This window comes from Aulonocara sp. 'chitande type north' Nkhata Bay, linkage group LG2 (genome assembly GCF_057382095.1).
Source record: "Aulonocara sp. 'chitande type north' Nkhata Bay isolate Kocher_YH1m ecotype deep benthic linkage group LG2, A_spYH_male_GT1.1, whole genome shotgun sequence".
In the NCBI taxonomy this organism is placed as follows: Eukaryota; Metazoa; Chordata; class Actinopteri; order Cichliformes; family Cichlidae; genus Aulonocara; species Aulonocara sp. 'chitande type north' Nkhata Bay.
The window spans coordinates 6637943-6665326 of record NC_141345.1 but is presented as its reverse complement, the minus strand read 5'-3'; the positions used below and the strand labels follow the sequence as shown (position 1 = coordinate 6665326).

The window sequence follows — 27384 nt, the reverse complement described above, 5'->3', positions numbered from 1 at the left end:
GACATCTAGTGGTCAAAGATAGCAAGTATATTTCAGAGCGTTTATTTTTACTTTTGCTCAACCTTCATCTGACTCTCTCCATCCATCCATCCATCCATCTATCCATCCATTCTCCTCTGCTTATGCAGTTCACTGGCACACTTGGGTGATAGATACAGGTGTCCCTGTGTAGCATCCCCGGTTGAAAAGATGGTCTCTCAAACTGATGGTTCACAATCCTTTTATTAAACAGCCGTGTATGTGAACACACCGTAAGAGCTACAACATACAGAATAAAAGACTATTAGTAAATCAAACAGTGTGTTACCTTTAACCTTTTGACTTATTCATTAATCACAAATTAATTCTCCTTACCTTACATAACAAATAACACTAAAACTTGTAAATTATTGCATATAACAGGGAAATCGTTGCATCGCTGCCTAAACATGACGAGGTACGTTAGCGCCCTCTAGTGGGTGAAAACTTAGCCTTTATGCTTAGTAGCGGTCAGCAGCTATATGCTCCGTAAAACAACAAAATACATATCTACAGGACAAACTTTGTTACAAACCTTGTTCCCTCATCAACCAGGTGCTAAGAAACTGCTTTCGACTCAGTGTTGCACCTTAATAGCCGTTCTTTTTCCCATTCCCGTCCATTAACCATAGAGCACACCTTCTCTCTGTGCATTAAAACTCGCGCTTCTGCCATATGGTTTACGCCACTTGATTTACGGCACCTTGTCGCTCTGTGACTTTCAAAATAAAAGCATTCACTCCAACAATATAATAGCCACTCATAAGTTTACAAAACACTTTACCAAATATTAATGAGGTCATTTACACCCTGGGCGATAGGCGGGACACACCTGGACAGGTTGCTAATTTTCTGCAAGGTTAACACAGAGAGAGAGACAATCTACACCTACAGCCAAATTAGAATCACCACTTGAGCTGACTGGCATGTCTTTGGACTGTGGGGTGATGCCTGGATTCAAACCCACAGCCTTCTTGCCGAGAGGCAATGGAGTAACCTCTCCATTAGAGGGCAGAGTATCAAAATTAATTTCAGGAGTTTTGTGACAATAGAGAGAAATTGTAGAGGAAGTCCTTTTAACACACTGTGGTCAACATTTATAGGTTCAGGCATTTCTGATCAGATGGGCGTGATTAAAAAACCCAGAATCATCATGTTTACACTGTAGTTTTTAATCCAGGGACTCAGTAAATGCTCACACAGAGCTCCACTGCAGCTGTGTTTCATGTTTCAGGTAAGTTCATGGACAAAACCAGTAACAGTCGAGGATTAACACTAATTTACATATGCTTGATTTGTGGTTCATGGTCAGAGGCTGACCATGAATTCTGGAGCCAGGAACCAAAAGAGGAAATATCTGTTTAGTTTGAATGCATGCAAATTCATTATGAAGGTCCCCCCCCCGTTACTTCTGCCATCTAACTATGAACTCAGAGGCAAAACAGAGTTTACTGACTGGGAGTCATCACCTCCTTCCTTTGCTACAGTTATTCCAACGAAGCAAATGCACACAACCCACAAAATGTCATTAAAATATTAAAATAAATACACTCCTGTTTTCAGCTATGCATATTCCACCATGTAAGATTTTCATATCATTAATACCTTTACTGCAGTGTAATGTCATTCAGAGTTAACACCTTGAATGAAACGTGCTCCAGACTGAGGTTTAAAACTCACTTTTACTGAACAAATCTACAGTAATAAGATTAAATGTTGTCCTCGTGTCTTTTTAAAGCAGTGCCTTGCCTGCTGTCATTTGGAATCTTGCATTTGTTCTACAAAACATGAGAATTTGCTGAGAGCAAAGAGAAGGACAGATGAACACAGACAGAGATTCTCAGATGTATTTGTGAGATTACTAAGATGTTGGCTTCTTTTACAAATGAACTGAATTTAATTAAACCACCTTAAGCTTAAAGAGAGAATCTCTCACCAACTTTTAAATGTGAAAATGGTCTACAACCAGCTCAGAATATTTAACTATACGTTCCATTTGATTTGGTGTTTTAAAAAAACAACTCTTATTATGGTAAGTAACCAGATGTAATTGCTGAAAATTACACATAGTTACATTTTGCCACTGCCGTCACTTAACGAAGCAGTGCGGTACACTGCAGCCTTTGTTATTTTGTTCTTTAATATTTTCCGTGGTTCTCTAAATCTCGATTTTTTTGTTCACCTGCAGCTTCTTTACTTTTACTTTAAAACTTTTGCACCACATCAAAGCGGATGTTTCAGAATCAAGCCTTCAGCGAGGAGACACTGAAGCCGAAATTTGATCACAGACTTTCACTTTGCATGTTTCGTTCTCATAAACTACTCAACGTGAAAGACTGAGGAAGAGAGTAAAGAAAAAGAGGAAGGAAAAAAGCATCAGGAGGAAGGAAATGAGATAAGAAATAAATGCTTTTAGGAAACCGTCATTCAGTGAGACAGGGAAGAGCCTCTGTGATGAGGAGGTAGGGAGGAAGCGAAGGAGACTAGGGAAGGGGATGAAGCGCAGGGAGGAGGAGTAAATCAGTGTTGGAGACTGACGCGGAAGAAGAATCAGCCTCGGAAAAGGAAGAAGAAACCCGAAATGAAAGCAGCCCCCCCGTCAGGGGGACTTCACACTTGTTGATTGTCGTCGGTCTCCAGTACTGAGGCGCTTTTTGGACTTCTTTTCCACCGATTTGTTGTGTCTTTCTGTGGGCTTGGACCGGCTGTTTTGGGGGTGCCTGCCTGGCTGAGTGATCGCTGAGACTGAAAAGATCACCCATCCATTTCACAGACTTCACGTTGCTGCGGACACACTCGGCATCCAGTTCTGCCCGATCGATATTTCATCATTTATTCATCCACCTTCCTTAGCAGGGAGCTTCGGGAAAGTGGCCGAGCAGGGCGCCCTGTCCTCCGCGCTGCGCCGCTGGGTGGCACCGCTGTCTCCGGGCGGAGGGTCTTTCTGATCGCGGGGATCGAAAGCAGCAGACGCCGTCGAAAAGGATCGAAAATCCAGTATTAATCTCTCACTGGAACAGCTGTCGTGTATTTTGGAAGAGTGGCTGGTCGATAAATGTGCAGGGAGTTTGTTTTTTAACGAGCCTGTGAGGCGGGATTCTCAGACAGCACACCGACCTCGGCGCCCTTTCCGCCGGGCAGCACCGCTGGCTCCAGCCGGTGCGATGACCGACCCTCCACGGGGCGACACCGACGTCACAATCGCCATAAACTAAGCCGTGAACTGGTGGCCTGTTGTGTGTTTTAGGACCTGGATAATTATCTTCCAGAGCGAGGGGGAAAGTCCAGGACACACACCGAGCACGGCGCCCTTTGCCGGGCTGCGCCGCTGTGTTTGGCCCGGTGGGATGTCTCTCCACTACGGGTGAACTACTTCCTAGACATCCAGCCCTTTTGGCACCAGGAGTTACCGCTGTTGAACCCCGTGTTGTCGCCCTGCTGTTGGGAAGTTTTTATAAGAGGGCGGGCAGGAGGACATGGCGGACTCCGGCCGGCCCAGACCGGCGGACCCTGATGCCGCAGAGAGCCGGACAGCGAGCCCGCTGGCCGGGAAGAAGAGGGCGCAGCAGTCCCCCGGACTCCGGTCCAAGTACCAGAGCTCTGCACCGGGTCACTGCTTTAAGAAAGTCACCCTGACCAAACCTACCTTCTGCCACAGCTGCAGCGACTTCATCTGGGGGATCATCGGCTTCTTGTGTGAAGGTAAGACAGCAAATATGCTTTATTTATCGGGGTCATTACTTATGCACGAGATCAAAGTTCAGCTCGTGAGCTTCGCAAGCGCACATGCGGTTCTCCCCGCGGGAACCGAACCAAGCCTGAGCTGAGGTGTGTTTAACAACGTGATGAACCCGACTTACACCGATACCTGCCCCGGACACGGAGCTGATCCGCTTGAGGAGGCCAGGCTGGATCCCAGACCGTATCCCAGTCCGACCTCAGGCTGCAGCTGGAAACTTTTACAGGATAATGTGTGGTTGCTCTAAAAGTCTGTCTGCATGCACCAAAACATGCAACATCTGCAGTTAACCAACACAGACAAGGGCCCATTTGTTCCCTTTTTCCTTTCCTGTTCATTTTCTTCCTCCTTTCCTTCTCCTTGCCTCCTCTTTTCCTTTCGACACATCTTAATCATGAATTGGGAGGAGAATCAGAGAGTACATCCAGCACACCAACACAATTCAGTCTGCCCAGTAACACACTGGTTTTGCATAGTGTGTATGTGTGTGCACTTAAGTGTGTGTGCATGTCTAAAGGAGGCAAAGTGTCTATGGCACAATTGGAGCTTCAGTCAAGTCGTGATTTACTTTCTGTGGTTGTCATGGCAACAGGAGACTGGCAGGGATGCTGGTTGTTGGAGGGGTGTGAGTGTGTGTGTATTTGTGCGTCTCTGTGTGAGTGAGAGCAGAGACCATCCTCTTCATCACAGCATCAGATGCATTAAAATGTGCAGCAGCGCTTCTGCTCGCTTACGTAACCTTTCTTCTTTAAGCCGTCACTTGGATTAACACAAACCAGTGATGTCATCAAATTGCCTAGTCCGCTGCGTTGTTAAAAGCCCATTTTCATGTTTCCCTTTACCTTTATGTAAAAGGTGAACCGAGTGGACTCTGACCTCCGTAGTCTTTAGTATAGAGGTCACAAGGTCAATCAGGTGAGCTACAGCGGCGCCCTGGAGATGACTTCTTAAACCTGCATTTGTTTTAATGGCCAGTGGGGAGGGGGTGGGGCTGCATGACAATCACAGTGATGGCGTGCAATCGAGTGAATAAGACATCAGTCACACAAGCTTGGAGAGCGGTGGAGTGGTTGATGGCTGAAGCCTCAGTCACACAGGGCTGCAGACCAATCAGTGACCCCCTGGCAACCACCTGTTGCTAGGGAAAAGCATGTATTCTCCGACCAGTTGGCCAAAGCCTGGCTGTGATTGCTTTGGTAGCGAGGATATTGCTGCAGTCACTGTTTGATGGACTTGTGCATAAACACTGCCCAGCTGCTCAGGAGCAGGAAACTGGAAACTGTGAACACAGGAAACACGGGCTGTTTACCTTCAGAATAAAAGCTCACCTTTTCAAACATGTTGGCTTCAGCGTTGAGGCACAATTTTAATTTCTGTTTACTGCCGCTCGGCATGTAGTTGGCGAGCGTTTGCAGACGGACGTGAAACCTGCTGGCAACCACACAAATCATCCAGCTTCACCCAGCACGGGCCAGCAACCTCCAGGAGTCGCCGCCAACCAGTCACTGAATGCACGTTTCCATAACAACCAGTGGTCTTATCACGTCCAGGGTCATTATAAATAATTAAAGTTGACATGAAATAACATTTTTGTTGAGTAAAGTTTAAACAAACGTAGAGGACCTCTTTGTATCTGTTTGGTAAAAAAAACTCTGTAGATGTTTAAGGAAATTGATGCTTGGCTCCTTTGACCTTTAACCTCAGTGGACTCTTTCCTGATGAGTTTGTTGTCTCAGTCACTGTTTTCAGCTTTTATTGAATAAAACATGAAGTTTATTTTGTAAAGTGGGGTCCCATCAGAGTCAGAGAGCAGGATGCGTGTGGTTTACTCGGTTTCTCAGTCACATCTACCCCTCGCTTGCCACAGCCAGTTTCAAAACATCAAGATGGCTGTAGAACAGGACTTCACCAACCGAAGGGTGATGTCACAATGGCCACATCCATCTTATATACCATATATGTCCGTTTACGGCTGTGACTGCAGCAGTAAGTGAGCTAAAAGCAGAAAAAATAAAGTGAGCACAGAGCACAAAGGGCAGCCTGGATTACTGTACATACACTGAGCTCATTATGAGAAACTGTGTGTAACAGGAACGGCCACTGCTGGGACGGGAGTACAGATCAGAATAGATCCCGTTTTGGTTACGTATCTCGGTGAAAACACGGGGCCGCGACGGCGGCTGTTCCTTTGTGACCAGAGCTGCTGCGAGTGCTTATCACGCACTGCTGTAATTTACATGTTTCCAGCGGCAGCACCGCCAGGAGCCACGAGCACCGACTTCTTATAAAAGACGGTTGCAGCCACCATGTCACACACAGGTTTGCACGCAGCATTCAGGAGCCTAAACTTTGACCTTTTGGCTGCTACCATGTTAGTTTGTTGGAACAGATAGAAAAGCTATAAAAGAGCAGGACACTGATCAAACGTTCAGGCTGCAGAAGGTTTTTTTTTTTTTGTCTGTCCAACATTTAAAATAACTGACTGATTTAAAATCAGTCAGTGAAGCTGCAGGAAGCAGAGAGCGACTGTCTGATAAGAGTCAAGTATGAACGTTTGGATTGACAAAAATTCATTCAAACTGCTCCTCATCAAACACATTAAAGTTTTAGCTGTGATATCGTGGACTCTGAGCAGTCATTGCTGAGTCACCGGCTGTGAGAAAGTGCCTTCATCGGGGCTGTTAATGACCCGCCGGAGCTCCTGGACAGGAAAAACCTGACTGATCTCCTCTGGCCTCGGTCTGCCACTCTGTGCTGGTTGTCTGGATGGTGTGCACAGACGTGCTCGCCTGCAGCAGGTTTTATTGTTCAAACTGGCCAGAGTGAACATTTGAGGTTTACCACAGTGTGACAGCACAGGCAACAACACGCACACTCACTAAATGTCACTTCAGCACACACAGCGAGAGCGGACGAGGTGCAAACGTGACCAGCAGTCATCCAGCTGACAGCTTCCTTTCTTCTTCCAAACACATTTTTATTGTTCGCTCTCACGGTGTCACGGCTCCACGCCGCATCTCTTCCACCGGGCGCTCGAGTGAAAGCGTTCTTATCTGAGCGCTGCAGGGCTGCGGGGTGGATGGGCGGGTGGAGTATTGGAAGTAAAAGCAGCAAGAACAGATCAAAGGTTTCTGCTTTTGTTTAACTCTATTTAACTCGGCTGAATTTGGAGGCAAATACAAGTCAGTACCTGAGCTCTGACCCCCTCAGAATCAGCTGATGTTTTTTTATGTGCAATATCTTATTTACTAAAGCAGCTCAAAGGTTTACCCTCATAGTGTGAGTATTTTCAGAGTCGCGGGCCTGTGAGGGACACAGAGGGTCCAGATTTGATGATTTTTAATTGTTTTCAGCATTTTTGAGCTCTCATAACATCAGGAGATATCCACGAGGTTATTTGAGGCCTGAAAAACAAATTTAAGTTGGGTAAAAAAAACCCAAATCAACTTTTTACTGATGGGAATCACCAGACACCCCACGGTGGGACATTATCACTGTACGACTGCAATACTGTCAGTTATTTTTTTGCTTTAAAAATTGTGAAGCACAAACAGACCGAGTTTATAGAAGGAAGGAGGTCGCCGTCCTGTTTTTACTCGCGTGATGAGCTATTAGCTGCTCTGAATTCAGACTTGTCTTCGTCGAGCTCAGCGTGTCCAGCTTTGGATGGTTTTTCAGTTGTGGCAGTTTGACGTAAGGCTATCTCAGGACACTGGTGCATGAGACGAGCCCTCTTGTTTGTAGTTTTATCATTTGGTGTCCATCTATCCACACGATATGACAAAATATCACGATACTGTGCTGATTTTTCTTTTACTTTTTACCCACTCCAAGCGTCACAATCTGAAGACAAAATCAGTCTTTTTGTTCGGTGCCGCTTTGTCTGCCTGTGAGCATCAGTATCGTATCATAGTTTCAATAAAAGGCTTTAAAAGTTTAACGTCAGGCAGAGGAACAGAAACAAGCGTCGGTGCCCTGCATGTCCGAGCTGCTTTCTGAGAAACCCCCGAGGTGTGCTGGAGGTAACGTCAGCTGTAATGAATTAAGAAAATCGTGCTCCAGGTGAAAGTGATGGTTTGCAAAATTGCACTGAAACTTTTTGAATCTGTACCTGTTTAATTCATGCCGTGCTTTTTTATTTTTTTTTATGTTTGTGCGACGGCTGTATTTGTGTTAATGCCTGCTGCACACACGGTTTACCACTGAGATGCAGAGATTATCATATAAATATCATAAGAAAAAGCATCTCTTTAACAACAACTCAGAAAGCCGAGAGAAACCCCGACAGTGTTAATGGTCTCTGACTGTGCTCCTCTGTCTCCTCCTCAGTGTGTAACTTCATGTGTCACGAAAAATGCCTGAAGACGCTGCGGAAGGTTTGTTCCTCCATGACTCCGTCTCTGGTCCAGGTGAGTATCCAACATACGCTCATGCTCCAAACTCCAAATGAGCCAAAATGCGTCACTACAGACACGGGACAATGTTGGCCCGATGCGTCTGGAGTGGGAGCAACGAGAGTAAAAACAGGAGGAAGGTGCTGTGTGAGAAAACAGAGAATTGACATTTATTTCACAGCCAGTTACTAGTCCGTACAGACATTTGCACATCTATAAAACCTTCCTGCATTGAGAATACAAAGCAAACGTCGCTACAGGATGTTTTCTGTAACATACACGTGGTAGTTGGTTCGGATTGGAACCGCACCGAGACCATCTCCTCCAAAATGTCTCAGTGTCGTTGTTTTGGTTCGCACCCGTTTTAAACAGACTAAACACTGCAGGTGAGGAAACACCTTTACTTTAATCTCTGGACCCCAGTCCGGGAGCCAATGGGACGAAGGCAGGGATCCCCAGACGTGATGAGATGGGGTTTATTTTTACACCTTGCAGGGCTGAACTTCTTTAGGCATTACCCATCAGAGAACGAGAATGCAAACACGATCAGATCAGACATCAGCCGGCCTTTAACCGACCAGCTCCCCGGTCCAAATGCAATTATGCTGATGTGCTCAGCTGAGAGTCTGGTGCATTTACTTGTAGAAAGTAGGCGCCATGTGCGCTGCCTCCTGCACACTACACCCATGCATCCACCCGCATCTAAACCACACAGAATATTTCCAGTAACATGAAAGCATCTGAAGAGGACTATTTCCTGCTCGCTGCTGCATGTGAGCGAGGAAAACTGGAGAATATTCCAGTCTGATTCTCACAAATGTGTCATGAAAAGTTCAGCTGCGAAAGTGGCTTTATTGTAACCTCTAAGTGAGAACTGACTTTTTATGTAATTGTGCAAACAGGAGACTAAATCACACTGTAAGCCACAATAAGACTAATAAGCTGATGTTACACGGTTACACAGTATACCGTGTATACACAGTAGGTTAGGATCTTTGGCTTTGTGTTCACAGCTTAAAGAAAAGTTCAAATATTTATTTAAACTAACAAGTAAACAGTAATTTAATATTTCACAATAAGGATTTCCAGCAGTCCATGTTTGTCAGTCCGCACGCTCAAGTGGTTCAGAGTCGCTTAAGTTCAGGTGTGTGTGTGTGCGTTTGTGTATAGCATTTATTGTTAGCAGTACTACCCAGGTAGTGTGTTATATTGAGCTCTCATAAGCCAATCTGTCCAGAAGCAACGCAGCTTGCATCACAGGTGGATTAATTTGTCTTACTCGCACAATTTCATTTGATTTAATTCACATTTTCTCGATTGTGAACAGCGGCCACATGAATTCACCACTTACTGAATTGCGAGAATGCAACTCATTGCTACAAAACGTGGCTGCAATGTAATTTATACAAAGACCGCTTGTACAGTACATTAAACTTACTTCCTAGCTTACTTAGTACTTAGAAGTACTTCCTTCCTACTCTAAGCTCACAAGTAAATAAAAATAATAATAATAATACAACACTTAAAAGAAAACTAATAGAATTTACATACTTAGCTAACAGGACTTAGCTAGCTGTTAGCACTTAGCTAACAGCTAGCTTGTTATGCTAATTATCCTTAAAAATAAAAACAGAGGTATATCTGGATCAAAACAAAAAGTGTTCTCATTTACCAACAAGCAGAAGAGTAAAAGCCAACTTTGTATCTTCAACCATAACTTTTTAATCAGGACTAAAGAAAAAAAAAACTCCAGATGAGTTGCTCCAAGAAGCATAACTAGCATCAACGTTGTTCTCCTGCGCAACTCAAATTCACAAGCACCACACAGTGTCATAGTGCCACCTGCTTGCATTCCTTGAGTTAATTTTATCAGGCAATTTTTGTGAGTTAGGGTTGAAACAAAATGCTTATTTTCAAATCCGGACCTGAACCTCTCACAGACCACCTGTCCACTCTTTAATAAGTATGTCTGTCATTGTCTCAGGATCTAAGTGACATTCAGAGCCCTCAAAGAGTCTGTTTACTGTAAATAACAGTTTAGAAACCAAATCAGAGCAGGGATTTAGCTTCTGCTGTGGACTTTATCACTCTGTATTGTAAGAAATGAAAAGCTGCAGAGACTTCATTGCACTGAAACAAGTGGATAATTGTGCTTCCAGTGAAGGTGACATTCTAGAAATGGCCCATGGTGAGTGAACAAACTCTACCCAGCAGAACAAACCAGACATAATCAGCCAACAAAGTTATAAAATGAAAGCAGCAGACCTGCTTTGTTCTGTCAGCTTCACAGTTTGCTCTCCAGCCCTTCTTTTTATTGTCTCCTTCACTTTTGCCGCCTCGCTGAAACGCTACACACGCGCCGACACGATGTTTATCGATCAGCACAGCACTGATCACTGAGCTTGACTAACTGCTGCACCGATCAATAGCCCTGCAATAAACACGAGCAGGCGGCAGCAGTGGTGTTTTCTCCTCACCTGCTTTTAATGTGAAATATCCTCAGGCTCCTTATTATTGCTCAGGCAGCTCTTGGGTCAGGTTTAACTAAAGAGCGTTCAGTATTTCTACCCTCCGACCTGACAAGCAGCAGCTCCATTATAAGCACAAAAACGGCGCGGCACAAAAATAATCAAACAAAACACAAATGGAAAACAACAGCTCAGAGTGTGGTCTGTGTGGTGCTTCACGTAACATACTTTCACTAGACACACTGAAGTGTGATCCAGGAAGTCCAGTTTGGAGGTTTGGACACCAAAACACTCAGCTTACAGAAATATGATGGACAGTTACCAGATTATTATTACAGAAACCAAAACCTGAAGGCAGCAGGGCCCCTCAGAGGTTTCCTACATGACAAGTATCATCATGATCTTCTTATCACCTCTGATAGTCGACTGGTATCTGTGCTCAGTGCAGTGTTTGATGTTGCTGGTCACAACATTGTAATGAAGAAATTAGAATACGCAATTAGCATTAAAGGAAACGCACTGTACTAGTTTGAATTGTATTTATGGGATACTTCCTGGTATTTTGCATGCAAATTTTGTTGGAGATTTCCTCAATCACCTAAGGGTCTGTGCTGAAGCCAAACTTTTTACTTTATACATGCTTCCCTAATGTAATATTATTAGAAAACTATATATTTCTATGTAGATGATAACCAGTTATATTCATCTATGACATCCTCTGACACAAGTCAAATTGTATTTCTCTCGATAATGAAATGTCGAACAGTAGAGATGTGCCATAGCAGAGTAACAGAAATGTGGTTTTACGTACATTCGGTACAAGTTTAAGATCATCTGAATCAGCATAACAAAATAATATGGTATCATCTGCGTATAACTTTACATAACACAGTGTCATCAATATAAAAACTGGAAAAACCACTGAACCCATAACTGAGCCTTGTGGGACACCGTTAAGCATTAGTTATCATTAATGTCGCCGACATCTCTTCCCAGCTCCACGGCTTTTCAGGGGCAAAAGTTTAAATAAAGCTCTAAAAAAATGTCATATATAAACATCAATGTGCACACACTAATAATAAGATAATGTGTAAGTAAATGATTAAAGCACATTCGTGGAGTAGAATTAAAACTTAATGTAAATACACTGTGAGCTGCCATACGGCTGCGTTCACGTTGTTCTGGGGTGTTTGGCTCTCTTGGATGTGATGCAGCTGCAGGCCTTCACTCTGCCCCTCATGTTTGAATGTTATCTTCTTACATAACCTGTCATGCTGCTTCAGTGGTGGCTCATTATAAATAAAGGATTTGGAAAAATGCAAAACTATAACAGATCCCTCTGTCCTGACGGTCTCTTTATTCATTATAAACATTTCCACTCGGTCATTACAGTAAAGTACACAAGCGACACTGAGCGAGGAGCGTTAAAGTGAAGGAAAAACAGAGCAATAAAATGCATTTAATCATTTCTTTTTAAGAAATGAAGAGAGGTCATTGGATCAAACATGGCAATTACAACAACAACAACAAATAACAGCCATGATATTTACAGCAACATTTGTAAGTCAACATAAAAACTGCAGCCAACAGCTGTATTTTGATGGGGACTATTTTAATCAGAGGAGCAATGCAGATTTACAGACTGTTTGGAGCAGCAGGAGCAATGTGCTGTTTTGTTTTTGGGATTTTGTTTTTTTAATTAAGCTCTGTATTCATGGACAGCCAATAGGCTGGAGGCTCAGTGTTGCGTTTACTTTGTCTGTTTGTTAACATACATTGCTGCTGCCCCCTGCAGGTGCCGGTGGCTCACTGCTTCGGTCCCGCCGGTCAGAAGAAACGTTTCTGCTGCGTCTGCAGGAAACAAACAGAGGGAAGCACGGCGCTGCGCTGCGAAGGTCAGACCAGCACCATCACCAAGTAGACCAGTGGATTAAATCTCATGAGTGATTTTTTTATTAGCGTGTGTGTGTTTGCGTGTGTGTGTTTCAGTGTGTGAGCTGCATGTCCACGCTGACTGTGCCATCTTCACCTGTGCCGACTGTCGCAGCTGCCAACTGGACGGGATTCTGGAGCAGGTATCGCTTTAAAAAATATCAGTATAAATATAAAGTGTTTCCAACAGTAAGCTGGACTAAAACTACGTAGGCCAATGCTACAGTTTTCAGTCTGACCTCATGGGGGCGCTACTGCCTCATGTTTCTTGTGCCTAAACTCGCAAACAGTGACACAGAAATGTCACTGAAGATGAGGACTTTCTCTATGACGTTCACAATCAGATCATAAAAGGGCCGAACCAGAGAAGTTCAGTCAGTTTGGTTAACAAACGGGCTCTTCTTAACTGGCACAGAGATGCTGTGTTAAGGCCGTGTGTTATGTTGTAATGCACAAAAACACCACCAGAGGGCAGGCTCTATAGGTGGAAGATGCAGCTGAGCTCAGCGAGCTGTGAAACATGACTGCTGGAAGTAGTTTAGAGTAGACTCCAGCTACGTGATCTATCAGTGAGCCGTTTGGCACATCGATCGCTTTAATAATTATTTTAGGTAGTTTAATAGTTTATTCTGATCCCTCACATCCATAGCTATGACGACTTTATTGTAGATTTTTATTGTATTTCTTTTTAAAATACTGACTTTGTTAGAAGTAACACAAGGCCTCTGAATTTATTCTCTTATATAATACCTGCTGCTCTCTGGTGCCAGCTGAACCCTCAGCGTCCACTCATCTCGCGGTTTTGGTTGGTGCTTGTGCAAACCTGAAACTGTGTCTAACTCAGTTAAAAACACAAACAGGAAATAAAGCAGTCGTGGTGGTCGTCTCAAAGTGTTCTGCATCAGTGTTCTCCATCTCTGTGCTTCTGCAGTGAGCGATCACTGAGACGTGCTGAAATGACCTTGTCTCTCACGCTTCATCCCTTGCTTTGCACGCGAGGTTACCAAAAAAAACGGGCGCATGGCAGGGATGCTCTGTCCTCTGGCATCTGTGACATCATTTTTTGTGACAACAATGAAAACGATCAGTCACTCCTTGAACTGAAGAGCAGGAGCTTGAGAAAGTTCATGCATCAGTATTTTCCACTAAAGGAGAGGGAAGTGTCACCAAATGCAGACTTTGTGATTAAAACTGCTGTGAATATTGAAGTGTAATACCATGTGCACAAGATGAGATAGTAGATATTTCCACCTTAAAAAACGAAAACAAAAATAATTGATAACTGAATTCCTACCTGACAAATTTTCTATAGTTTGAAATGTAGGTAGCGCCCACTGTGCAGCTAGTCTACAATAGAAACTGGGCTCTGTGAAGTAGTGATATTGATCAGGTCCAGTCAGTCTGACTTTAATCAAAGACGTTGTAAGACACTTCAATGAGGATGTCTGCTGTCGGTTCAGTGTGTGTAGCTCGATCAAAACCCATCGATCGCTCACAGTCTGGATAAAAAGTGAAAAGCATGAAGCTGATCTCCTGCAGAGCTGATGATGGCAGACAGGCTGACAACAACCCCGGGAAGCTGTCGTCGGGTTTCAGCCCATCTATTCACACAGTGCACTTTTCTTTTTCGGTGCTTTCCTCCTCACAAATATGACATTTCATTTTTACATCCTCCTCAATTAGCTGCGGCTGATGGGGACTATTTTTAGCGCTGGACTGAAACTCATTCTTTTCTTTCTGCTCCAGGATACATACCACCACCACTGGAGGGAGGGAAACCTGGCGTCAGCGGCAAGGTGTGAGGTTTGCCGGCGTTCGTGCGGGTCGTCTGACGTCCTGGCAGGGATGAGGTGCGAGTGGTGCGGCATCACGGTGAGAATCAGCGAAAAATGTGTCAGTGTTGATTTCCTCTAGGGTGGGGTTTAGGTTGGGTTTCAAGCAGCTCAAGTGCTAAAACATGCAGTGCCTCTAACGTCCAGCAGAGGCTCCAGTCCAGTCATGACACCTGTACAGTTGATGAATTAAATTCCATTAAGGTTTAAAGCTTCACCCCAGCTAACTGGAGTCCCTCCATTCCCAGACTATTCTCTTCCTAAATTTAAATTGAACCTCTTTGAGATCATTTAGCTGTCTCTGGTCCTGGTGATACAGAAACTGTTAACAAGTAAAGGTGATTCCTGAGTCTCCACAGATCCACCTTACCCCATAGACCAGGGGTGTTGAACTCCAGGCCTCGAGGGCCGGTGTCCTGCAGGTTTTAGATCTCACCCCGGGTCAACACACCTGAATCAAATGATTAGTTCATTACCCTCTGGAGAACGTCAAGACATGTTGAGGAGGTGATTTGACATTTAAATCAGCTGTGTTGTAGGAAGGACACATCTAAAACCAGCAGGACATCGGCCCTCAAGGCCTGGAGTTCGACACCTGTGCCTTAGACTGTATATATAAGTTTCTGGACTCAATATGAAATTTCAGCTGTAGTTTTTTGTGACCTCTTTGGGAACCAAGAGCACCCATATTTGGATCAGAGGGTGGCATGCGTTATCAGCTAAACTACCAGCTAATGCTAACTAGCTTGGTTATCAACCTAATTTACTTACTTAGAAATGCTCCAAAAGGCTCCAACAGCACAAACACAGTCCAGAGGTGCAGTTCAAGTGAAGCCCTGCTAGCAGCTAGCTGAACTGTCAGTCAAAGAGGCCACGCCCCTAATAATGTAAATTTTAACACTGTACAGGTGTTATGAAGGGGGGATTAGCTACAGATACTAAAGCAGTGTGTGTATCAGGCTGTAAACGTGTCTATTTCTGCTGTAAAGTTTTAACATGGAGTCTGTGGGGACTGACTCGCTGCTGGAGCCCCTTGTGGGCGTTAGAGGAACTGCAGGTTTTGGATTTGTCTTCCACCCTCAGACGATGAGGCTGATAAAACTCTGAGATCACGGGTGTTACATGATGTTTCACTTCCCTGAGCTTGGTGTGTGTAAAGTGACATGTTGCTTTCCCGCCTGCAGAGCCATGCAGCATGTTACCTCGGCATGCCGGCAGAGTGCACTCTGGGACGTCTGCGCTGCATGCTGCTGCATCCGGCCTGTGTCCGCCTCGACTCCAGAAACTTCAGCAAGATGCACTGTTACCGCATCGCTGAGAGCTGCAGCCACGAGCTGGGTATGCACACAGTGAACCCCGCCTTACAGAAAATGTTCACACTTCAAAAAAAATAAAGATTTACATCATCGGGAGTTAATGGGAGGCAGGTCTGCACAGCAGGAGTGAAACAAACACACATATGCTCCTCCAGACCACATCCTTTGACGCTACTGACACAAACTGTGTGAACCGCAAACGCTCGGCTCGTTTCCTGACAGCTTCACTGCTGATCTGAGCTGTGAAACTGAAAAAAGATGTTTTTAAAGAAGTCAGGATGTGAATAGTGCAGACAAACATCCAAACGCCGAGAGCTGAAACACGAGCCCCTGCAGGTTTCAAAGGGCCAAATCGCAAAATTCACAAAAACACTTCAGGGTGTTTCTGTTTTCCAGAGAATTCTTCCAAAATAAAACTCTTAACAGCAAAACAAATCAAAGTCAGAGCTCAGGAGGCTGCGCGTGAAGAAAGGCAGCAAAGTCAGAAACAACCAGAGTTCATTTTCATCCTCCAGACGATCTCCAAAGTCTCACAAGATCTGAACTCACTTTTCTACTCTGTTTGTAGAAAGAGTTGAGACACTGGAGATTAAATACAGAATTTGATGATTTTAAAATCTGTATTTTATTCACAATAGAACACAGAAAACATATCAAATGTGTAAACAGAAAAATAAGATATGAGCTAAAACTCACAGGTTGGTGAATCTCTGCCCATCGTTACTTCTGAGAAACTCTGCCTCTCTAAGATGCTCTTCTTATACCCACTGTTTCTTTTTAGTATTACTTACGTTTCCAGCCTTTTCTTGCTGCGTACCAACATTTTGAGACTTGTTTCTGCCATCAAATTCAAATTGAGCTTATAATTTTTGGGAAATCTCTCAGTTTAAACATTTGTTCAATTGTGAATAAAATATGGGTCTATGAGATTAACACATCATTGCTTTGTGGTGGTTGGTGTTGTGCTTCTATGCTGAAACACCAACTGTTGTGGTGCTGTCAGAGTCCTTTTGTATTTTTTAATTGATTGCTGATGCTTTGAGTTGATGCACCTGTATGAAAGGTGCTGACAAATAAAGTCAAACAACAACTAACAGTAATAAACATGGAGCTGAGACAGACACAGCGGCCTCCTCACAGTGATTGTAAAGACGTTTGTCTTTTTCTTTCTTGGCTGGTGATATTCTATTACTTGACAAATCCACAAACTAAGATTTCAGATGTCAGGCTCTAAATGAGAATAAGGTGAGCTGCTGATCTGGGTCTGTTTCAGGTTGTTCCAGCTTGTTGAAATCTGATCAGGAAGTTCTGTGTCCAGTAAACTGTCTCACCTGACCGGCTCTTTTCCTCCATGTTTCCATTAGATAACTCCGATGATGCTGATCTCTCTGCTGCAGCAGCGCCAGCGTCCAAAGACGGTCAGCCGGCTGCCTCAGAGTCAGGTCGGTTCACCGTATGTCTGTATACAAGCTCCCTTTGTGTTTCAGAGGTTTTATTAATGACCGACTGGTGGATGATACAGCTGTGGAATAACATTTCTGCTTGCAGATGTTGCAGTCACATCTGGTTGTGTCTGGTTTGTTTACTGTGACCCACAGGTAAACAGTTTCTCAAGGTGTTTGATGGCGACGATGCAGTCAAGCGCGGTTTCTTCCGACTGGTCTCAATCACAAAGAATGAGGAAGTGGTGGTAAGGGCTCTGCTTCCTCCCAAAAACCTGACACACACACAGACACACACACACACACCAAGACAGGTACTACTACCTCTTCTACCACCGAAATCTCACACAACTTTCATGGAACACAACTTTCAAAATAAAAGCAGTGAGCTATAATTCTGTAAAAGCTATTTTTAGTAATATGACACAGAATGGTGTCAGAGGAATATCCCGAAAACCGTGACTAATCTTGCTTCTCAGTAAGACTGTGTCTAACTTTGACCTTGGTTGGATTTGAATATTAATTAAGGAAAGATTATGAAATGAAAAACCAGGATTTACATAATTAAATAGTTACAGATATGAAAGGCTTAAAACCCCCAAACTTATGAGTAAAGTCAAAATTATGGCGTAAATGGTTTAAAAACTTTTCATATACAAATTAACAATAAGTTACAATAAAAACAAATCAAAATTTGACTCAAACTTAAAAGAAAAAAACAAATCAATAAATTAGAAGATGACAAATGATAAAACTAAAAAAAAATAGTCAAATTTCTTTGATTAAAAAAAGTAAGAATTCTTTAAAAAAGTTTAAATTTTGTCCCAAAAACAGGAGAACAGTCAAAGTTCAGATTTTAAATCTTAAGTAAAATAAATTAAATAAATAAAATTCATAACTGTCAAATGAAAAGTCAACATTAGGTACAGCAATAATTGAGAATATGAAAAAAGATTATGAGCTAAAGAGTAAGGCTTTTAAGTAGTGACAAATTGAAACCAAAATAAAGACTGTAAACTAGAAAGTGAGTTAAATGCCTGAAAAAATATACTTCTTTTTAGGCATTTAAAAAAACAAACAAAAAACCCCCATAGCTCTATGATACCTGTGTTGTCCTGCAGGAGGCGGCACTGAGGGCCTTCTACCTCCCCGACGACCCTCAGGACTTCGAGCTGCACGAAATCGGCGGCCCGCAGCGTCTGCACAGCGACGACATCCTGAACCGCAACGGCAGCCCGGACAACAGGAACTCGCTGAAGGACGGAGGCGACTCGTGGCTGCTGAGGGCAAAACCCCGAGTCACTGAGGTCATCAAGGTGTACACTGACTGGCCCAAGTGAGTTTAGTCAGGACTCTGTCCACCACAAGAAAGCAACCTTTTGTCATGTACTGTGTATAAGAGATGAACGTAGCCACTGTGATGTCACCCACTGGTTGAATCACGAGGTAGCCCCGCCCACTTTGATTGAATCAAAATTTCTGACATGATCATCGTCCTGTATATAGTCCTTCAAACGAATGACTAATGAGACCATAAACATGTACAGCCACAGTTGTTTGCAGCCAGAGGAGTCGCCCTCTGCAGGTCATTGGATTTAATGCATATTTAAGCCCATCAAACCTGGAAGCTACGTCCACCGTTACACATAGAGTCCCTGGTTTTTGTCAACTAACTGTTTTTGTGTTTCAGGTCAGGCGTTGCTTTCATTTCGGTTTCCGTCTCAGACAGCAGCACGACGTCCTCGGTCCTCGCCGAGGTTCTCAGTAAGCTGGACAGACAGGTAAAATTACAAGTGTTAGACGCGTCCAGGCTAATATTAATGCCTGAATGAACATGAGCAGGACATTTGAGCAGTTTATACTTCAATCGGCAATTTGAGCTGTTTATGTAAGTTCAGCCCTGAAACCACTGATGGTGTCGATGATATGTGCGGTTTCAGGAGGAAGATCTATCAAAATTCTCTCTGCTGGAGGTCTGCATGAGCAGCAAGCAAGGTGAGAACTACCCGCATGAGGAAAAACAAAATCACATTTTGGTGACTGTGAAGAAAAATAACCCAACCTGCAGCTGACCTGGAAAACGAGTATGAGCACTGCGGTAGAGCACATATTAATGCTGACACGATGATGATGCGGTGTTATTCATATGTCCCTATTACATCGTTTATCACGCCTCTTTTCTACAGCTCGACCAAGCAGGACCAACTACAGGAACCATATTGTTCTTGTACAGATTTAAATCTTATTTTATTATCACTATTAATAAAAACCATTCATAGATTTAAGTTTAAAAAAAAAAGCTTTGTCTAGAAAAACAATCACTGATTTCAAGCTTTTCATAGAGTTCAGCATTCTGATGTATGAGCCACACCTATACGTCTACAATCTTTTATTTAATACTTATTTCTGGCGAAACTTTACACCGGAGTACCAGTATGAAGGTCAGAAATTGCAAGGGTAAAATTTTAATTGCAGATAGTTTAGATTACAAATTTATTTATGGTGAGAAAAAAAATTTAAGTCACCGATTAATTTAATATAATATAATATAATATAATATGAATCAGGTCTTACAATCTTACTTAAATCTTACTTTGTACAGCCATTAATAAACAATTATTGAAATAGTTTTTTAAATAGGCTACGCCCATATTTGTTGCATTTCTGACCACGCCCCCTATTTTGAGATTGCCTTTAAGCCACACCCAATACAGCTTTTGATTTTCTTTTGTTTTATGTTAAACTTACTTTTTGAGACGCTCAGCCAATATCAAATTTCAGCCATGTTCTCAGAGAACATGCACGATCACAATGAAATACATTAGGTCTCTAGAACACGTCAGAGTGGGGTTTTTTTGTAGATCCATTTTTGAAGTGGTTCGTGGTCAGCGTGGAGCTGCTTCTGGCCCATGAATATTTTCAGCTCAGTTTAGTGTTTTGAATACTTCACCCACACCTGAGCTGCACACAGTACAAGCCGCTGTCATTCTCTTCATTTTAAACATTACGCACCTTCTTCAGCGCTTCTAAAACCATAAACCTGGACCTTAGAGCAGAGCGTGGAGTCTTGCCATGCTCTGCAGAAGCTCTATGTGATACCGGAGAAGGTCATGACCTTTCTGTCTCTGTCATCCAGTGCAGAGACAGACGCTGACTCCTCAGGAAAAGCTTCGGGACAAACTGCGGGAGATCAGGAAGGTAAGAGGACAAACAAGATTTCATGAACTTTCATAAATGCCAACGCTGAGAATAAGTGATGCATTTAATTGTTGCCTTTTGCACATCCAAAGATTAGTGACTAGCCACGTGTCTGAGGTCAGATTATATGAATATATTCGATTATATTCACCAAGTTAGGGTAAGGTTTTGGTAGCGCCTGCGTGTCATTCTGTCTGTAAACACGATAGCACAAAATTTTTTGAATGAATTCTGATAAAACTCTGTAAGAGTGCAGAGTGGGCTGGTGTTGGCGGTCCATTAGAGCTTGGCTTACATCCACTGAGGTCTTTAACTTCATGATTAATTGGTGGAAAACTGACTTAGAAAACATGGTTCAACATATAGAAGGTCTCGTCCAACATAATTTGACCTCTGACCTCTCCTACAAGGTCAGTAGATTGATGTGAAGGTCACAGTGGTAACAGGAATATTTACAGCTTTCTAAAGCTACGTTTCCATTGTTGATTGTGTTTATGGTGGAGTGAGTACTGTCAACAAAAAGAGGATGAGCTGCATAGTTAAAAGTATTCTGCAGTATAATGTTGTATAAAAAGTTCTGTTTATTGTCCTGTTATTTACAAATCAGTATTTATTATCCGTTACCAGCTCCTACATAATGTTTGCTACGCTCACCACAAACCTCTTGAAGTATGTTTCATAAGAACAAAGAAAAGAAGTGTTTATGAGCGTTTACAGCTCAAACACAGCATGAGGAAGAAGTGCACCGCAGCCTGCTGATGCTTGATGTGTCGACAGATTTAGCCACACTGACCTCGGGGTTGTTGGTACACAGCATCGTTTCACTTCTCTTTTTTATTTTGATTATACGCTTTTAACACCCAGCTTTAGTCTGGAGTTTAATTTTAGTTACTGTAGTAACTCTGACAGAGACACGTGTCACTAAAATAAACATCACTTTTTTTCTTCTTCTTTTTTTTGCATCATTATTATTATTATTATTATTATTATTATTATTACTTTAGTTGCAGGTATATAAGTCTGCTAAGCTGGATATCCGAGCTGCAAATATAAACATTTTTACAGTATAAAAATAATGGTTTCTGCAGAGGGTGACACTCTTTGGTTTCTCTGTGGCAAAGCCGCCAGCATCAGTTAGCTGATTCTGCTTCTTTCGGCGTCTCCTGCTGTGCGTGGTTAGGATCTGCAGTCCTCGCAGGGATTTCAGTCTCCTCTCGCTGTCAGACGTTTCCATGTGTTAGACAAACGTGTTAACCACTCCACTGTGGAGCCACTCGTTATTCAGTTTGCAAAATTCATCTGCAGGTGTTTACATAATCTTTTATTTTGTCTGCATGTTTTCTGTTTTTGTGACCATCGAGAGGGAGAGGGAGGGGAAACGTAGAGATGACGGGCAGGTAAAGGTCGGGGACTCGTGGTCTGCATCCTAACCGCTTGCCTCGAATTCAGTGAGCTTTGTGGTCATTCCTGCGTAGTGCCTCAGTTAGATCGTAACCATAGTACAGAATAAAAAGATGGTGGACGCACCCTGACGTGGTGATGTGGCGTCGCGCTATGTGCAGGTGTCTCTGCGGCAGATGAATCAGACTCGGTTCTACATCGTGGAGAACAAGAACCGGGCGGTGCGGGTGGAGCTGCTGATTGGAGGGCTGCCCCCCCTGCTCACCACAGAAAAGTACACGCAGCTGATCGAGGAACACCTCGCCATCAAGAGTGAGTCGCTTTAAAAAACGCATGCTTTCCTTCTGTGGCGCCCTCTGGTGGGTGGATGTGAACCAAACGTGATTAAAGCGTGTGACGAAGTTAAAAAGTGAAGCTCTGTTGTGTTTTTATTCAAACCGAAGTTTTATGTTCAGGCTCATTTCCCCTTAACTGTTAATTTCAGGTTTAATTCTGCCGCTCTGACTCACCTGTCCTCCTCTTCCTCTCTGCAGGTCACCTGGTCACCATCAGCAATTTCTATCTCAATCAAGGTGAGTCGTCCGTCATGAAAGCAGCCTGCTGGGCAGGTTTGAGGACACATGTAGTCTTTCCTGGCCTCCTCCTGCTCAGATCACCTTCTGTAGTTTTCACACTGGTTCTGTCCCACGAGGACTTCTTGTGTCCTTATGGGTAAATAAATTTGAACACATCTTACTGAATTTATGTCAGAAGAAATCTGTGAACTGCAAGCTAACCATGGTGAGAGTGGGAAGCAGGACTCGAGCGTCGCCTGATGGACAGAGACGGATAAATACATGTTTCTAAAGAGGACGGGACTCTCTCTGAAATGCGCTGCTGTCCAGATCAGTTAAATGGTCTTCCTGACTCACTGACGCTCACTTATGAGGTGTGATCAGAAAGTTCTGGGGAGTTTTCCATAAAAATCTAAAATCTCTTTTTCAAGGTCATCTTCAGGTGCAGCTGAACTCCTGTGGTTTGTTGAAATGGTGACTCTTCAGCTGTATTTTTCTCTGTGCTCAAAGGTGCAGTGAGGTAAACCTGCTGAGCAGGTAGGGTGCGTTGAACACTGCGTTGAGTGGTGGCATCATTGGCGTCGTTTCCTTCGGTTTTCTCCGTCAGAAGTCTGTGTTCGCTGTGCAACCCTGGGGGACAAATATTTAAAGAAATGATGATAACGCTGACGGTCACACTGCTGGCCCGATGAACCTCAAAACCATGACTTTGTATTATTTAAGAGCAAATTCTTTCTGATCACACCTGGTTTCCTGTCTCAGTGATGAATGTTCATATTTAACACAGTCAGAGTTTCTAATGATGAGCTCAGTGCGTACAGATCCCACAGCTCAGCCTTAGTATGCTCTAAACACTTGGTTTCAGTTGGCTTTTTGTACCATTGGCTCTATATGATGTCACAAAGAGTTATATTCCTAATATGGTCATCTCAGACCTACATGCTCCACCCCCTTCTGTTTAAACCTATAAGGTATGGCTGTCTTAGAAGAAAGTTAGCAGCAGCTGATTTGAGATAAACTGAGGGTCTGAGACATCAAACTCAGATTTTTCCTCTGTGTGTGTGTGTGTGTGTGTGTGTGTGTGTGTGTGTGTGTGTGTGTGTGTGTGTGTGTGTTGTAACAACCCTTTTGGGTTATAGCACCACTAGGGGGGGTTGCCCTACTGTTGTAGTAGTTGTGGGGGTCTCCTAGTGGGTGTGTGTTGTTAGCGGCAGCCATTCCATGCTGCTCATGTTCCATTGTCCGAGGAAACACCTTACTGTTGTAACGGCCTGGCGCCGACGACTACCGAACCCCGCACATGTATGTATGGACAGAGTAGAGCCGTGGAGACCTGGCTTGTATGGTCTTATGTTGCTGATAATGAATAAAGGTCTGTTGTTTAATTTAACTGACTGGCTTCGAGTTATCCGGCTAACCTCCACACCACATGCCCGCTGGACCTGCTAGCCGCTCCTTCCTTGCCAGACTGCTGTTACAGTGTGTGTGTGCGTGTGTGTGTCCAGGTGCGGTGGTGTTGCAGATCTCGTGTTTCGCTGAAGCGGAGAGGATCTACATGCTGACTAAAGATACTTCGATCAACAACAAGACGCTCACCTCGCTGGTCATTCCGGCGATCACGGTAACTGTTGTTCAAATACGCCTCATTAAACTCAGGCTCTGCGAACACACTCTTAGCACGAGGAGTTTTGGTGTCTTCTTACCGAACCGAGCAGATGTAATGAGGCTGCGGTGCTTAAAGAGCTCCAGGAAAATCTCTGGAAACAAGCACACTGAATAAAACCATTCAGCTTCCAGATGTCTCTTACCTCTGCCCAACATCTCACCAGCATCGGGTTTTCCTTTCAGCAGAACACGCTGGGAGCAGACATGTGTCCTCTGCTGGTGTTTGTCAACCCGAAGAGTGGCGGTCTGAAGGGGAGAGAGCTCCTCTATGGTTTCCGGAAGCTCCTGAACCCTCACCAGGTCTTCGACATCATGAACGGAAGCCCGCTGGCCGGGTGAGGACAACAGCACACCTCCTCGGTGAAAGCAGAGGATTTTCCGACGCCGTCACTACTTATTTTATAGAAAAAATCATCACTGTAGACACAGCAGTGGGTTTGCAGTTAGCAGATCTCTTCTGATTTCTGGTGAACTTTTCGCCTCACTGGAACCATAACCAGCAATAAATTTACTTAGAGAAGAATTATTGTTATGTACCCCTTCATAACACCTGTACAGGGGGACGTTCTATAACTCACCTTACAGTTTAATTATTAGGGGCGTGGCCTCTGTGACTGGAATAAATGTGCTGTTGGAGCCTTCTGGAGCTTTTTTAATGCAGTTATCTGACCAACCTGCTGTGAGGTTAACTATTTCTAGGATTTTATTTGGATGTTTTTTTTGTTTATCTGTGTCGTGTCTAATTCAGCTAGCTATCATTAGCTGATAACTTAGCTCCACTTCTGGGAGCCAAATATTGAGATAATATTAAGGGTTCAAAATGGTGGAAACCAGTGGGTTTCACATGTAGTGTGTGACACTTACTGGCAAACCTGGCAACATTTCCATCAGTATGCTGCAGACCGGATTTATCACCATCAAAGTTAAAAGGTGATACAAAATGACGTTTGCCTGTTTATTTATGATGTTATTGTTATAGTTTGTTAGTAATTGTTTAGGTTTTAACCTAATTTTTAAAATTTGAAACAGAAGAAAACTGAAGTGGTTGTGCTTTCTAGAAAGAGTTGCAAACAACCTCAACGCCATGCAGAACAACTGAAAATAAATATAAGACTGCAGGGGGATGCGACAGAGTACAAAGAGATGAGAAATTACCACAAAAAAGACACAAAACAGCTAACGAGAGCCACAAAAACCATTGCCAAGTAACATAAAAGCATCTCACGGAGCCACAAAAAGCTGAAAAAAAAAAAGCATTGCAGATTCAACCCAGCAGCAAACAGTGAGGCTGCTTCCAGTCTGGGCAGGTAGTCTGTGGAGGGGTACCAATCTCCTAAAGACATTTGTGAAGTTTCAGTCGGTGTCAGAAATGTTCACCTCGTTTTAAATTGTGGTCATCGCAGTAAAACTGTCTCTACTGTTCGCTCTGCAGCCTGCACACGTTCAGGGAGGTTCCCCGGTTTCGGGTGCTGGTCTGCGGGGGCGATGGGACGGTGGGCTGGGTGCTTGGAGTGCTGGAGGCTGTAAGGCACAAACTGACCTGTCGCGAACCGCCCATCGGCATTGTACCACTAGGAACAGGTGAGACCAAACGCTGCTCCTTTTATTTGTTTTCTAATGCAGAGACGAGTTCCTGTTGAGTCGATTTGGGCACTTGGCAGTTTTTAACTTGCTGGTAAACAGTTGAGTTTGATTTGTGTCCTGTCAGGTAACGACTTGGCTCGTATCCTGCGGTGGGGTCCAGGTTACAGTGGTGAGGACCCTTACCACATCCTAGTGTCGGTTTATGAGGCTGATGAGATTCTGATGGACCGCTGGACCATCCTGCTGGACGCCCAGGATGTCTCAGAGGATGGCAAAGAGAACGACTTCTTGGAGCCACCCAAGGTCCGATCCAAAAGCATTATCATTATTAGATTAAGAGATAAAACATAATTTCCAAAAACCTGAAACATGTTCGTGGTCTAGACTTTACAACCAGGCAAAAGTCCATGAACTAACAATGGTCATGGTTAGTTCAGATGCATCTGTAACAGCTGGAACAAGAAGTTCCACTGACTGCTTCCCGAAAGCCAATCAGCTGAAAACATCCTGCAGTCTGGTCATTCTCCTGATGCCAGAAGTGAAGTACAAGCTTGTTGTTGCCATTTGATTCAGTTTCAGCTGCTCACAACTTTCCTTTCATACAGAACAGAAAGGATCTGGACTTCCTGGGAGTTTTGTTCATGTTAATTTGTTCCAGCTATCAGCTGAACTTTGGAGGGAGGTGGTTTTTCTCCTGGTGTGTAGAGGGGCTATGATGTCATCCAAAAACACTCCACTGATGTTTTTGCACAGCTGATGCCAGAGCGAGTTAGGAAAAACCCATAAACCCAAACAAACTGTTTGTTAATTTTAAGGATATCTATGAACTCCACAAGCTACGATAGTTTCCGCTGCCAAGGTGGAGCCCAATGGTGGTCGATGATTGTTTGACAACAAGATTATGCACAAATTTCACAGAACCCGAAGGGAGGTGGACAGGACACCTCCCTTCAAAGTAAAAATGTAACAAGCCGTTAAATTTTGGGATCACTTTAGAGAAAAAGTGAAATAAATCATATTAGCCTCGGTGGAGATCTCGGTTCTCTGGGTATCCCTGTAGTTCTTTTTGTTTTCACAAGTTAGGGTTGGTTTAACTTCGCTCAGGTTGTGGATGTTTCCGTTTTTTATACAGATGCTGTGGTGGAAAAAATGGATAAAAGTATCATGGAAGTATCTGTCTTTCCCTCAGATTGTCCAGATGAACAACTACTTTGGTCTCGGTATCGACGCGGAGCTCAGCCTCGACTTCCACCTGGCTCGAGAGGACGAACCCGACAAATTCACCAGCAGGTGAAAATTTATGAGAGAGCCAGAATTTTGTGGTCGATTGTAATTTCCCATTAAAGTTGACGCTTTATGAATAAGAGTTACGATTGTTTTCTAGTTGACATCTAGTGGTCATCAGTGGTATTGCACTTTACAGAAAGTACTGGTGCGTGTTTCTGACAGTGAAGACCACGTTTCCAATCAGCCCTTTTGCTTCCTGTCTTCCACAGGTTTCATAACAAAGGTGTGTATGTGAAGGTAGGCCTGCAGAAGATCAGTCACACCAGGAGTCTCCACAAAGAGCTGCAGCTTCACGTGGATGGGCAGGAAGTCCCATTACCCAACATAGAGGGGCTAATCTTCCTCAATATACCAAGGTAACACACACACACAGACACACACACAGACACAGTCTTGACCTCACGTTCATCTTCTTGTGTGTAGTTGGGGTTCAGGTGCTGATCTCTGGGGGTCAGAGGTCGACAGTCGCTATGAGAAACCCAGCATCGATGACGGCCTGTTGGAGGTGGTTGGGGTCACAGGGGTCGTCCACATGGTGAGACAATTTAGAGTGA

At 43.7% G+C, this 27384-nt stretch overlaps 1 protein-coding gene across 2 annotated transcripts in view; it reads left to right on the top strand.

The window, feature by feature from the left end:
* Nucleotides 1–2519: 2519 nt before the first annotated feature.
* The window catches only part of dgkq (diacylglycerol kinase theta), a 28421-nt gene continuing 3556 nt past the window's right edge, over nt 2520–27384 (top strand). The window contains exons 1-21 of one of the 2 annotated variants that reach the window (XM_086304411.1): nt 2520–3720; nt 8087–8166; nt 12415–12514; nt 12609–12694; nt 14298–14423; nt 15568–15721; nt 17064–17141; nt 17298–17389; nt 18263–18477; nt 18832–18922; nt 19082–19136; nt 20278–20339; nt 21902–22052; nt 22274–22312; nt 23800–23915; nt 24146–24294; nt 25392–25540; nt 25668–25846; nt 26733–26833; nt 27040–27186; nt 27254–27365. In XM_086304411.1, the coding sequence (XP_086160537.1) occupies nt 3495–3720; nt 8087–8166; nt 12415–12514; nt 12609–12694; nt 14298–14423; nt 15568–15721; nt 17064–17141; nt 17298–17389; nt 18263–18477; nt 18832–18922; nt 19082–19136; nt 20278–20339; nt 21902–22052; nt 22274–22312; nt 23800–23915; nt 24146–24294; nt 25392–25540; nt 25668–25846; nt 26733–26833; nt 27040–27186; nt 27254–27365 (2508 nt within the window). In that variant the 5' untranslated portion in view covers nt 2520–3494. Of the gene's footprint in view, nt 3721–8086; nt 8167–12414; nt 12515–12608; nt 12695–14297; nt 14424–15567; nt 15722–17063; nt 17142–17297; nt 17390–18262; nt 18478–18831; nt 18923–19081; nt 19137–20277; nt 20340–21901; nt 22053–22273; nt 22313–23799; nt 23916–24142; nt 24295–25391; nt 25541–25667; nt 25847–26732; nt 26834–27039; nt 27187–27253; nt 27366–27384 lie in introns of both variants that reach the window. The other variant, XM_086304402.1, reaches the window with a different exon arrangement.